Source organism: Erythrolamprus reginae, chromosome 1 (genome assembly GCF_031021105.1).
Source record: "Erythrolamprus reginae isolate rEryReg1 chromosome 1, rEryReg1.hap1, whole genome shotgun sequence".
Classification (NCBI taxonomy): domain Eukaryota; kingdom Metazoa; phylum Chordata; class Lepidosauria; order Squamata; family Dipsadidae; genus Erythrolamprus; species Erythrolamprus reginae.
The window spans coordinates 394499876-394511965 of record NC_091950.1 but is presented as its reverse complement, the minus strand read 5'-3'; the positions used below and the strand labels follow the sequence as shown (position 1 = coordinate 394511965).

Below are 12090 nucleotides of genomic sequence, written 5' to 3'. Positions count from 1 at the left end.
TACCATCTTGATATTAGATTTGACTATGCCGCTGCCTCCTATTCTCCCTGCTTGAACTGATGGAAGTGGCTCTGTATTCAGTACTATTTTGGGGGGGAAATCACTTTTGGGCCCAACCATGATTCGAATGACTGAGAATCTCCGAAGATGTATTGTGGACTTGCATAGAAAATGCAGTACTGTACTACAAAGGGAAATGCTCTTCCGTAAATGGAACTAAAATAACTTCCAGGCCTTTCCGCTTAGTTACCGGGCAACCACTGGTACGCTCTTTTCTACCCCGTAGTCTATGATTTTGCAACATCCCGTCCGGTGTTCTCCCCTCCCACTCTCCGATTCATTCATTCCCTTCTAATCAATTTCCCTCGCCCTCTCTAGCAACAGCTCCGCTCGGAAACGCCTTTCCTCCCCCCCCCCCCCCCCACATTCATATCATTTATCGGCCTCACATCCGGTTCCCGTGGTTCCTCGGCGGGGACTCTATGGTGTCTGTTTCCGGTTCCCAAATCGCCTTCCCTTCTGTCGTTCGCTTTTTCAGTCTTTGCCGCTCCGTCCTTCTTCGGCTCGGCGGGGCCCGCGCCTGCCTTGCCATGGGGGCCTACCTGTCGCAGCCCAGCACGGCCAAGAGCTCTGGGGATGGGGTCGGAATCGGGCCGCGCCCGCTTCACTTCGGCTACAGCGCCATGCAGGGCTGGCGGGTCTCCATGGAGGTGAGGGCGGGACGGGACTTGAGGGCGGGAGAGCGGTGTCTCTTGCTGGGTGATTCGGCCCCACGGGAGGCCGCCGCCTCGTTTCTTATGGCGTCTTTCAATTGGGAGGGGGAGGGGGAGAAAGCGCTCTGATTATTTTAACGGCTTAGGGAGAACACCACCACCCGGTCATGTAGTCCCCCCTACATTGGCGGAGCTGTTGATCAGGGGTCTCCAAACCCGGCCATTTTATGACTTGTGGACTTCAACTTCCAGAATTCCCCAGCCAGCTTTGCTGGCTGGGGAATTCTGGGAGTTGAAGTCCACAAGTCATAAAATGGCCGGGTTTGGAGACCCCTGCTATTGATAGTTGGGTGCCACAGTGGCACCGTCAGGCTGCGTTTGCCTCATTTCTCGGCCTCTTACTGAAATTGCTGGGAGTTTTCCACAGCTTGTTCTGCTGTAAGTCGCTGTTTTCCCCCTTCACCGATCCTTCTCTTTTTTTTCAGGATGCTCACAACTGCATTCCCGATTTAGACAGCGAGACTGCAATGTTCTCTGTATATGATGGTCATGGAGGTAAGGGTTTGTTTATTTTGTTTTATTTAGTTTATGTATTTGTCAAACATGGATAGGATGGTAGTAGTTCATGTATAAACATAAGTAAAAAGTGAAGATTAAAAGAGGACAATAGGACAGGGACCGGAGGCACAGTGGTGTGCTTATGCATGCCCCTTACCCAAGAACAAACCATCCACTTGTTGAGGATCTCTGTTGGAACCCAAGCCTTTTGAGAAGGCTGTTTTGTGGATCCTTACATACCCATAGCTGGGTATGATCTTTACATACCCATAGTTCATCACCAGCGCTGTTTATTCTTATGCAGGCACTTGTTTCTGGTTGAAACTGCACTGGGTGACCAGTTACAGCTAGTCCTCAACTTGCCATCACAATTGGACTCAAAAGTCCTGGTGCTAAGTGAGACATTTATTAAGTGAATTTAGCTCCAATTTTACAACCTTTCTTAGCATTAGCAATAGCATTTAGACATATACCACTTCACGGTGCTTTACAGCCTTTCTAAGTGGTTTACAGAGAATAAGCATATTGCCCCCAACAATCTGGGTCCTCATTTTACTGACCTTGGAAGTGAGCCTACTGAGATAACGATCTGCCAAACTGCTGGCAGCTGTTGATCAGTAGAAGTAGCTTGCAGGACTGCACTCTAACCACTGCCCCATCGAGGCTCTTGCCTCAGTTGTTAAAAGAATCACTACAGTTGATAAGTTAGTAACCTGGTTGTTAAGTGAATCTGGCTTCCTCACTCACATTGCTTGTCAGAAGGTTGCAGAAGGTGATCACATTTTTTGGGGACACAGCAATAGTCATAAATACAAACCAGTTGCCCAGCAACTGAATTTTGATCACGTGATCATGGGGATACCAGAAAGGTGGTAACTGAACCAATCAGATCACTTTTTTTCATTGCCATAACTTTGAATGGTCACTAAACTAACTGTTGTAAGTTGAGGACTACCTGTATTATTACAACATTGCTTTTGTAGGAAATCTTGATGGTCTGCCTGATTAACCTTTTTGTAAATGATAGATTTGTCAGTGCTACGGTCCTAACTCAATCCTGCGTGCCTAATAAATGGGTCTTTGAGTTATTTCGGTGCTACCCAGTTTGTTCATCTTGGGGTGCTAATACATATTTTCTCTGAAACAAACATGAGGTTACTTGTGAGATGAACTGAGAGACTGATAGTTTCTAACTGTTGACCTCTTTGCTGTAGGAGAAGAGGTAGCCCTGTATTGTGCCAAATACCTGCCAGAGATCATCAAGGATCAGAAAGCATATAAAGAAGGCAAACTACAAAAGGTAAGATCTTCCAAAACTATAGAAGAGTTTTGAAGAACCAAAGAAGTACAGCTAATTCTGTGAAGGATTTTGTTTCATGATTCATTCCATCTTTCTCCAATCTTTGCCATCTTGATCCTTTTAAGGTATTTTCTTCAACTATATTATAAAAAACCTAAATGGTTAAAAAGTAGAGTTTAGCATGAATATGAAGCCAATTCTGGTTAGAAATTGGCTATTTTTTATGTAGCAGTGAAAAAGGAAGTGGCATAAATATTTTTGTCCACTGGTATCAATTGTGGTGCAATATAGTATTACTCTGTTTATTGGGGCTATTAAGAACTGCATCATACATCTTGAATAAGTTGCTATTTAAATAGTTTCTAATATTAATGGCGGTCACAAAGAAAACCTCCTTTATTTTTTCTTATTAGGCACTTGAAGATGCTTTTTTGGCCATTGATGCCAAGTTGACAATGGAAGAAGTGATCAAGGAATTAGCACTGATGTCAGGGCGGTCTCGAGATGAGATTGATGAGAAAGAGATGAAAGTGGCAGATGAAGATGATGGTGAGTGAAGCAGCAACCTGCAGCTCTGTGCAGATCGGAGGCAAAAGCCAAGTATCAGAAGTGGGATTCTTATATCAACCTTGTATATAACTGAGATTAAATGCCTAAAGTGGAAGGATGTCCAAGATCATATTTCCTATGTTGTGTTAAATTTGACATAATTGACTATGCCAACTTTAAGAAAGAGCCTAGACAAAACCAGAGATGGAGAACTAACAGTTCCAAGCCAGAATTGCTGGTGATTTGGATAATGGGAATTGTAATCCAGCATCATTAAAGCCCTACATGATTTAGGATCAGATTACCTACAGGACCATCTCCTGCGTCACATATCCCAGCAGCCGGTCAGGTCCCACAGTCAGCCTTCTCCAGATCATGTCAGCTAAGCAATGCCGTCTGGCAGGACCTAGGGGAAGGGCATTCTCTGTGGTAGCTCCAGCCCTCTGGCATCAACTCCCTCCAGATATTTGCACCGCCCCCACCTGCTCAGTCTTCCGTAAAGTTTTAAAAACTCACCTTTACCAGCCGTTGAGTACTCCGGCCATTAACATGAGAGTATTATTGGGATGGGATGGATGTGGTTGACGGCTTTTATAGTAATCTTGGGTTTTATATTATATTTTATATTTGGGTTTCTCACACGCTGTATATTGCATTTATTTTTATCTTGTAAACCGCCCTGAGTCCACAGGAGAAGGACAGGCTAGAAACACAAATAAGTAAATAATGAAATAAAATCAAGTTTGCATTTACATACACACACACCCTCCCCAAACAGTTGTAGCTTGGTAAAACAGTTTATATGATTAGGAAAAACTAGTGTCAAGCCCAGTTATAGTGACATGTGACCTTGGGGCTGGCAATTTGTAGTGAGAAATATGATTCCATCTGTATTTTAATGTGTAGATTGATGTCGTAGTTATTTATTTATTCATTCATTCATTTATTCATTTATTTATTTATTTATTTATTTATTTGTTAGACTTCTATGCCACCCTTCTCGAAGCGACTCAGGGCGGCGTATAAGATAATGAAAACAACATGTATAAAGAAATCTAATTATATTCTATTTATAAAATTGTAAAAAATACCATATGCAGTATCTCCGGGACCGTCTTCTGCCGCACGAATCCCAGCGACCAGTTAGGTCCCACAGAGTTGTCCTTCTCTGGGTCCCGTCAACTAAACAATGTCGTTTGGGGGGACCCAGGGGAAGAGCCTTCTCTGTGGCGGCCCCGACCCTCTGGAACCAACTCCTCTCAGATATCAGAGTTGCCCCCACCCTCCTTGCCTTTCGTAAGCTCATTAAAACCCACTTCTGTCGTCAGGCATGGGAGAATTGAGTTATTCCCTTCCCCCTAGGCTTATAGAATTTATGCATGGTATGTCTGTATGTATGATTGGTTTCTTAAATTGGGGTTTTTTATATTACTTTTAATATTAGATTTGTTCACATTGTCTTTTTGCTGTTGTTAGCCGCCCTGAGTCTACGGAGAGGGGCGGCATACAAATCTAATTAATAAGTAAATAAATAAATAAATTCCCATTCATTCAATTCAATCATTCACAAGATCAGCCAGAGACAATCTCGTCTCTCGTGGCCCCCATGCCCACCGGCTGAGGAAGGTCTTCAGAGATGTGTAAAACTCTGTTCTTCCAGTCATAATAAATCACTTTCCTGAGCGATGATTTTAAAAAGGCAGGTAACTGGATGTGACATTGAAACTGGCTGAACTTTCTCCCCCGACACTCCCATGCAGTGGACAACGAGGAGACTGCCCTGCTGCACGAGGAGGCTGCAATGACTATTGAGGAGCTTCTGACTCGATATGGGCAAAACGGTGTCAAGGGCAAGCTGGGCCCACCAGGCAAAGATGTAACCCAGGAGGATGCCCGGGAGCCCAGTTTGAATGGTGAAGTAGAGGCGGAGGAGCCCTCGAAGTGTCATAAAGAGGGCGAAGAGGAGGAGGAGAAAAATGGCAAATTGTGCTCTGAGACCATCAGTGCCTCCCCCGGTCCAGATGTGGCTGGTGGAGGGGATGCTGATACTTGCCAAAAAAAGACAGCCGAGGGAGCATCTCCTGCCAGTGGCGAGATGGAGCCATCCTGCTCGTCTGCAAGCAAGAGCCAGCAAGCGATCAAGTCGATGTTCTTTGAGGACAGTGAGGATGAGTCAGAGGATGCGGAAGAGGAGGAAGATGACGATAGTGAGGTACCGTCATCCTTTGGGCAGTGGGGGAAAGGGCGCTTTGTCCTTCCATAGCTGAGCTGAAAAAGCACAACTTAGCCTTCTTTACAGAGGGAGGCTAGGAGGAAGGTGGCAGCCCAGATCCTGCATGCTTGGGGTCCATTTTATTTCTGTTACGGCTGGATGTACAGTAATACCTCGTCTTACAAACCTAATTGGCTCCGGAAGGAGGTTCGTAAGGCAAAAAGTTCGTAACACAAAACAATGTTTCCCATTGGAAACAATGTAAAAGCGATTAATGCATGCAAGGGGGGAAAAAATCCCAAAATAGTGCTCCGCTGGGCACCGCCGCCCAGCTGTCACCTTTTAAAACAGCTGGGGGGCTTTTCGGGTTCGGGAGGCCGCCGAGAAGTGCCGCCACCCTCCTGTCACCTTAAACAGCAGGGGGGCTTCTCGGCATTCTCCCAAACCCGGAGGTTCGGGTTCCGGAGGCTGCCGAGAAGCGCCCGGCTGTTTCAAAAGGTTATAGCCGGGCAGCGCCATGCGGCGGAGTGCCGTTTTTGCGATCGGCGGCGGCGTTTTCGGCCGATCTGGAGGCTGGAAAGGAGGTTGTGAATCCCAATAGGGAATTCCATGGGCGGAGCTTTGACGTCACGAAGACGTCCTTCCTGGTCGCCATTTTGCGATCTGCGGTGGGTTCGTAGGGCGAAAAAAGTTCTTAAGAAGAGGCAAAAATTTTCTGAACCCTGGGTTCGTATCTCAAAGTGTTCGTATCACGAGGTACCACTGTATTGCATTTTGATTAGGACTGCAGTGAGGATGAGGATAGCTACAGCAGCGAGGAAGAAGAATACGACACTGAAGAAGCCGAAGAGGAAGATGATGAAGACATGATGCTCCCAGGAATGGAGGGCAAAGAAAAGGTTAGTGCTTGGGAAGGAAGTGGGAAAGGAGGAATAGGGGCGTAGTGGTGCTTGGCTGAGATTTGTTGAACTGTTTTTGCTCTCGCCCTGGTTTGAGCCCCACTCTTTCAGTAGGCCTTGTGCTTCAGCATGGGCTCTCCTCACAGTTCTCTTACTCTCCAGCCTGGCTCAGACAGCGGCACGACGGCGGTAGTAGCCCTTATCAGAGGCAAGCAGCTAATAGTAGCCAATGCTGGAGATTCCCGGTGTGTGGTGTCTGAAGGTGGAAAGGCTGTGGACATGTCCTATGACCATAAGCCCGAAGATGAGGTGGAATTGGCCAGAATAAAGAATGCTGGTGGAAAAGTAACCATGGATGGTCGGGTAAATGGCGGCCTCAATCTCTCCAGAGCAATTGGTGAGTATTGTATTGCCATAGCAAAGACTTCAGAAGAGAAGGATTTAGGGGTAGTGATTTCTGACAGTCTCCAAATGGGAGAACAGTGCAGTCAGGCGGTTGGGAAAGCAAGTAGGATGCTTGGCTGTATAGCTAGAGGTATAACAAGCAGGAAGAGAGAGATTGTAATCCCGCTGTATAGAGCGCTGGTGAGACCACATTTGGAATACTGTGTTCGGTTTTGGAGACCTCACCTACAAAATGATATTGATAAAATTGAACGGGTCCAAAGAGGGGCTACAAAATGGTGGAAGGTCTTAAGAATAAAACTTATCAGGAAAGACTTCATGAACTCAATCTGTATAGTCTGCAGGACAGAAGGGAAAGTGGGGACATGATCGAAACATTTAAATATGTTAAAGGGTTAAATAAGGTTCAGGAAGGAAGTGTTTTTAATAGGAAAGTGAAGACAAGAACAAGGGGACACAATCTGAGGTTAGTTGGGGGAAAGATCAGAAGCAACATGAGAAAATATTATTTTACTGAAAGAGTAGCAGATGCTTGGAATAAATTTCCAGCAGACGGGGTTAGTAAATCCACAGTAACTGAATTTAAACATGCCTGGGATAAACACATATCCATCCTAAGATAAAATACAGGAAAATAGTATAAGGGCAGACTAGATGGACCATGAGGTCTTTTTCTGCTGTCAATCTTCTATGTTTCTGTTTCTATGTGAGTAAAGAGTTATGCATGTGCTAGCGTTATAGGGCAGTAGCCGGTACTGACAATGAACACCAAATCTCTGACAGCCTTCACATGACAAAAACATCACACCTGCAATCTTTCAGTCTGGAGCCTCCTTTTCTCTGAAAAGGGAAGCTATTTCTCCAGTCACCTGACCTGGAACTATTGAAGCACCTTAAGTACAAAGGAAAAGAGAATTATAAAGAAAATAGAACAATTGAAATATAGATTACAATGCTTCTTATTTGCAAAGCAAACCTTGCACTAATGGGATTCATTTTTAATAATTGTTTGAAACCAGCTTCTGAAAACTCAAAAGCAAAGGACTGACAACTTTTCCTATTGAATGTTCCAGCAACCATTAGAAACTTGGGTCCATGCTAAACTTTAAAGCTGGCTTAATTGTGAACGTGCCCATTCACAAGAATAGGCTTCAAGCATGGTACCTATGGTTCATGCCATCTGTGACTTGGTCAAAACATATAGCATAATGTGTGAATGTGGAATGAAGAGTGAAGCAAGGCTTTGTTGTCAATAGTGAATCCTTTGACTAAAAGTGGCTTAAGTATTCTAGATCAGGGGACCGCAACCTTTTGGACCTCAGGGACCACTACATTCATAATTTTAAATCCCACGGATCACTAATATGAATCTAGCATGTCAATTGATCAAGCGCCTGGATTCCCAGTGGCGGGATGGAATCCTTCAGGCATTCTCCCCCTCCCTTTCTCTCTCTCCCTACTTCTTTCTTTCTTTCCGCCCTTGCCTGTCTCTCTCATCTCTCTCTCTCTCCCCACACCTCCTTCTCTCCTCCTCCATCTCTCATCTGCCCCCTTTCTTTCTCCCCGTCTCTCATATCTCCCTCCCCAACTTTTTTCCCCTTTCTCTTATCTTTCTCCTCCCTCATTCTTGCTCTCTCTCTCTGACATCTCTCCTTTTCTTTCTCTCTCCTCTTTCTCTCTCTCTCTCTCTCTCTCTCTCCATCTCCCTCACTTCTTTTTCTCTCTGTCAGCTCCTGCATACCAGCCACTGGGAGTTGCCATTTGGTGGGGAGAATGCTCTGCCCTGTCTCTTTTGCTGTCTGTCTGTCTCTCTCTCTCCCATTCTCCTTCCCCAGCAGTCTCCGAGTCTCGTAGGCACTCCTTCAGCCTTTTGGAAGTGGGCTGCATGAGCAGCTGGTCAGCTCATGCACTCACACAGCTTATCGCATGAGGTGTGGACCAACACATGCATGCAACTCCACACACCTGAATGGTGGCCTAGCACACATGCATTAGCCCACCACTTGCAATGGTCAGTTTCCCACCCCCTGGCCACCAAGCCATAAAGTTTCGGGACTAGATTAAACGGGTCTTTTAGCCGCCCACCCACATTTGGGGGAGTTATTTTCAGGAGGATTTACTTTTTTGGTTTGTCTAGGCCAGTGTTTCCCAACCGTGGCAACTTGAAGAGATCTGGACTTCAAATCCCAGAATTCCACGGCCAGCAAATGCTGGCTGGGGAATTCTGGGAGTTGAAGTCCAGATCTCTTCAAGTTGCCAAGGTTGGGAAACACTGGTCTAGGGGAGCATGAAGCTCAAATTCAAGAATGACCTGAATGAATATTTGTTATTAATGATTAGATCCATCATGGAAGTGAATCCAGCTGCTTGATTTGGAAGAAATGGCATGTGTAGCTAGCTTCATACAAACCAGAAGTTAACTAAAAAAACTCTAATACATTGAAAGTGTATTTGTGTTTGAGAAATGCCTTCAATGTTCTGTTACTTGCCAGGGGGTGGGGAGTTCCAGTTACTGAGCATAGCCCAGCTTTCTCCTTGTTGCTGCACTTTCCTGTAGGACGGTGAACACTCAAATAAATCTCTTGATCCTTTTTGTATCTTAGGAGATCATTTCTATAAACGTAACAAGAATTTGCCCCCAGAAGAACAGATGATCTCAGCGCTGCCAGATATCAAGGTGCTGACAATCAATGATGACCATGATTTTATGGTCATTGCCTGTGATGGCATCTGGTAGGTGAAAATTGAGCTTTGGGATAAACAAGAATCCTTACTTATGATATTCATCTGAAGCTTAATTGATTTCAATATACTTGGAAGGTAGAGTGCTGATAACTTGTACCAAGTCAAGACCTGGAAAGGACTATACAGTGGTACCTCTACCTACAAATGCATCTACTTATGAACTCTTCTAGATAAGAACCAGGTGTTCAAGATTTTTTTGCCTCTTCTCAAGAACCATTTTCTACTTACAAACCTGAGCCTCCGAAACTAACCGGAAAAGGCAGGGAGAAGCTTCGATGAGGCCTCTCTTGGAATATCCTAGGAGGAAACAGGGCGGAAAAAGGCGGGAGTAGCCTCTGTGGGGCCTCTCTAGGAATCTCCTGGGAAGAAACAGGGCCAGAAAGGGCAGGGATATGCTCTGTGGGGCCTCTCTAGGAATCTCCTGGGAGGAAAGAGAGCCTCCACCCTCCCTGTGGTTTCCCCAATCGCACCCATTATTTGCTTTTACATTGATTGCTATGGGAAAAATTAAGTTCGTAAGTAGAGGTACCACTGTAATTGCAAAGCTGAGGGTGGGTTGATGTAATTGTAACCTAGCCTTACATTTATTTATTTATTATTTAGATTTGTATGCTGCCCCTCTAGTTTTCATGATCTCTCTCTCCTAATCCAGGAATGTCATGAGCAGCCAAGAGGTTGTGGATTTTGTTCAATCCAAGATCACCGAGAAGGGCGAAGATGGAGAGTTGCGATCTCTTTCATCTATAGTAGAAGAAGTGAGTTGGAGACTGGGAGACGTGACAGTTGAAATTAAGTATAGGAACATTTCTATAGTATATAGAAAAAGACATTCAACTCTCAGGTTTAGCGGATATTTTTTTTTAGCCTACAAGATGAGAGTTCTATTTGATGTAATAAGATTGATAGAAAAAAAATCATCTGTTGGTGCTCTTAAAATTTCTCTTTGAAAGCACCTAAGAACTAGATCTTGGAATGCATCAGGCCTGCACTGTTTATTGATTAGGTCCCAATTGATTAAGCCTGGGGAACAGTCTCCTATCTTGATAACGAATTATCTTCAGGAACTGAGAAATGCTACAGGATAATCATTAGATTCCTAGTCCACTTCTAGTAAATCTTGTTTACACGAAGATTCCTTCCTTCAAGTCTATTTTTCTAAATGTAAAATAATGCACTTGGGGAAAAGGAATCCTCAATCTGAGTATTGTATTGGCAGTTCTGTGTTAGCAAATACTTCAGAAGAAAAGGATTTAGGGGTAGTGATTTCTGACAGTCTCAAAATGACAATGCAGTCAGGCGGTAGGGAAAGCAAGTAGGATGCTTGGCTGCATAGCTAGAGGTATAACAAGCAGGAGAGGGAGATTATGATCCCGCTATATAGAATGCTGGTGAGACCACATTTGGAATACTGTGTTCAGTTCTGAGACCTCACCTACAAAAAGATATTGACAAAATTGAACGGGTCCAAAGACGGGCTACAAAAATGGTGGAAGGTCTTAAGGATAAAACGTATCAGGAAAGACTTAATGAACTCAATCTGTATAGTCTGGAGGACAGAAGGAAAAGGGAGGACATGATCGAAACATTTAAATATATTAAAGGGTTAAATAAGGTCCAGGAGGGAAGTGTTTTTAATAGGAAAGTGAACACAAGAACAAGGGGACACAATCTGAAGTTAGTTGGGGAAAGATCAAAAGCAACATGAGAAAATATTATTTTACTAAAAGAGTAGTAGATCCTTGGAACAAACTTCCAGCAGACGTGGTAGATAAATCCACAGTAACTGAATTTAAACATGCCTGGGACAAACATATATCCATCCTAAGATAAAATACAGAAAATAGTATAAGGGCAGACTAGATGGACCAGGAGGTCTTTTTCTGCCGTCAGACTTCTATGTTTCTATGTTTCTATTTTCAGTCTGCCTGGCAGGTATCTGAAACCATCAAGACTATTGCCTGAATTTCTCTTCCTTCGGGTTTAATGAGTGTATGGCAGAAGCTGGATTTCATGTTTAAATTATTCTCTAATTTTTGTCTAAAACAGCTCCTGGATCGTTGTTTGGCTCCTGACACATCTGGTGACGGAACAGGCTGTGACAACATGACTTGTATCATCATCTCCTTTAAACCACACATCAATCAAGCTCCCCCGCTGAGAGCAGCAAACGGAAACTGGAGGATAGCACAAGTAGCGCCACAGAGGAGGGCTGTAGCAAGAAGGCCCGACAGGACTAGCAGCTACGTTGGGTAGGGAATTGCCCATGCTCCCACTGGACTCTTGTTTTCTAAACAAAAGCTGAACTTTTGATGCCTGTTTTAGGCTTTTTTTATCCTTAGGGAGACCCATTTTGTTATTATTATTTGGAGGGGGAATTCAGGGTGGGTCCCATTGGTCTTTTGAAACCATTCCAAAGAGTGAATGGCAGGGAGGGTCATAATCTGACCAAGCCCAGAAGGCAGTCTACCTGTTCAAACACTCTCTGTCTCACACGCACACACACACAAACACACACATCACTGCAGCGTCTCTGTATGGTTGTTGCCATTTTCATGCCTGTGATTTTTTTTCTGTTAGCAGGAAGCAGTTTTACAATGTGGAGATTTCAGAGCTGCAGTTCTATTTAAGGCCTCCACTTTGATAACAGTTTGTGGGACTGACTGCCTACCCACCCACCCACCCCATGGCTACCAAGCCACAACTCTGTGT

General features: G+C 44.4%; 1 protein-coding gene across 1 annotated transcript; it reads left to right on the top strand.

Annotated features, from left to right (window-relative positions):
* Positions 1–466: 466 nt before the first annotated feature.
* Positions 467–11689, top strand: PPM1G (protein phosphatase, Mg2+/Mn2+ dependent 1G). Its single transcript, XM_070734993.1, is given in 11 exon segments — positions 467–710; positions 1199–1268; positions 2486–2571; positions 2985–3120; positions 4881–5332; positions 6115–6231; positions 6394–6628; positions 9240–9369; positions 10034–10136; positions 11428–11512; positions 11515–11689. Coding segments are annotated over 11 exon segments (1746 nt in total). The 5' UTR covers positions 467–482; the 3' UTR covers positions 11619–11689.
* Positions 11690–12090: the final 401 nt, after the last annotated feature.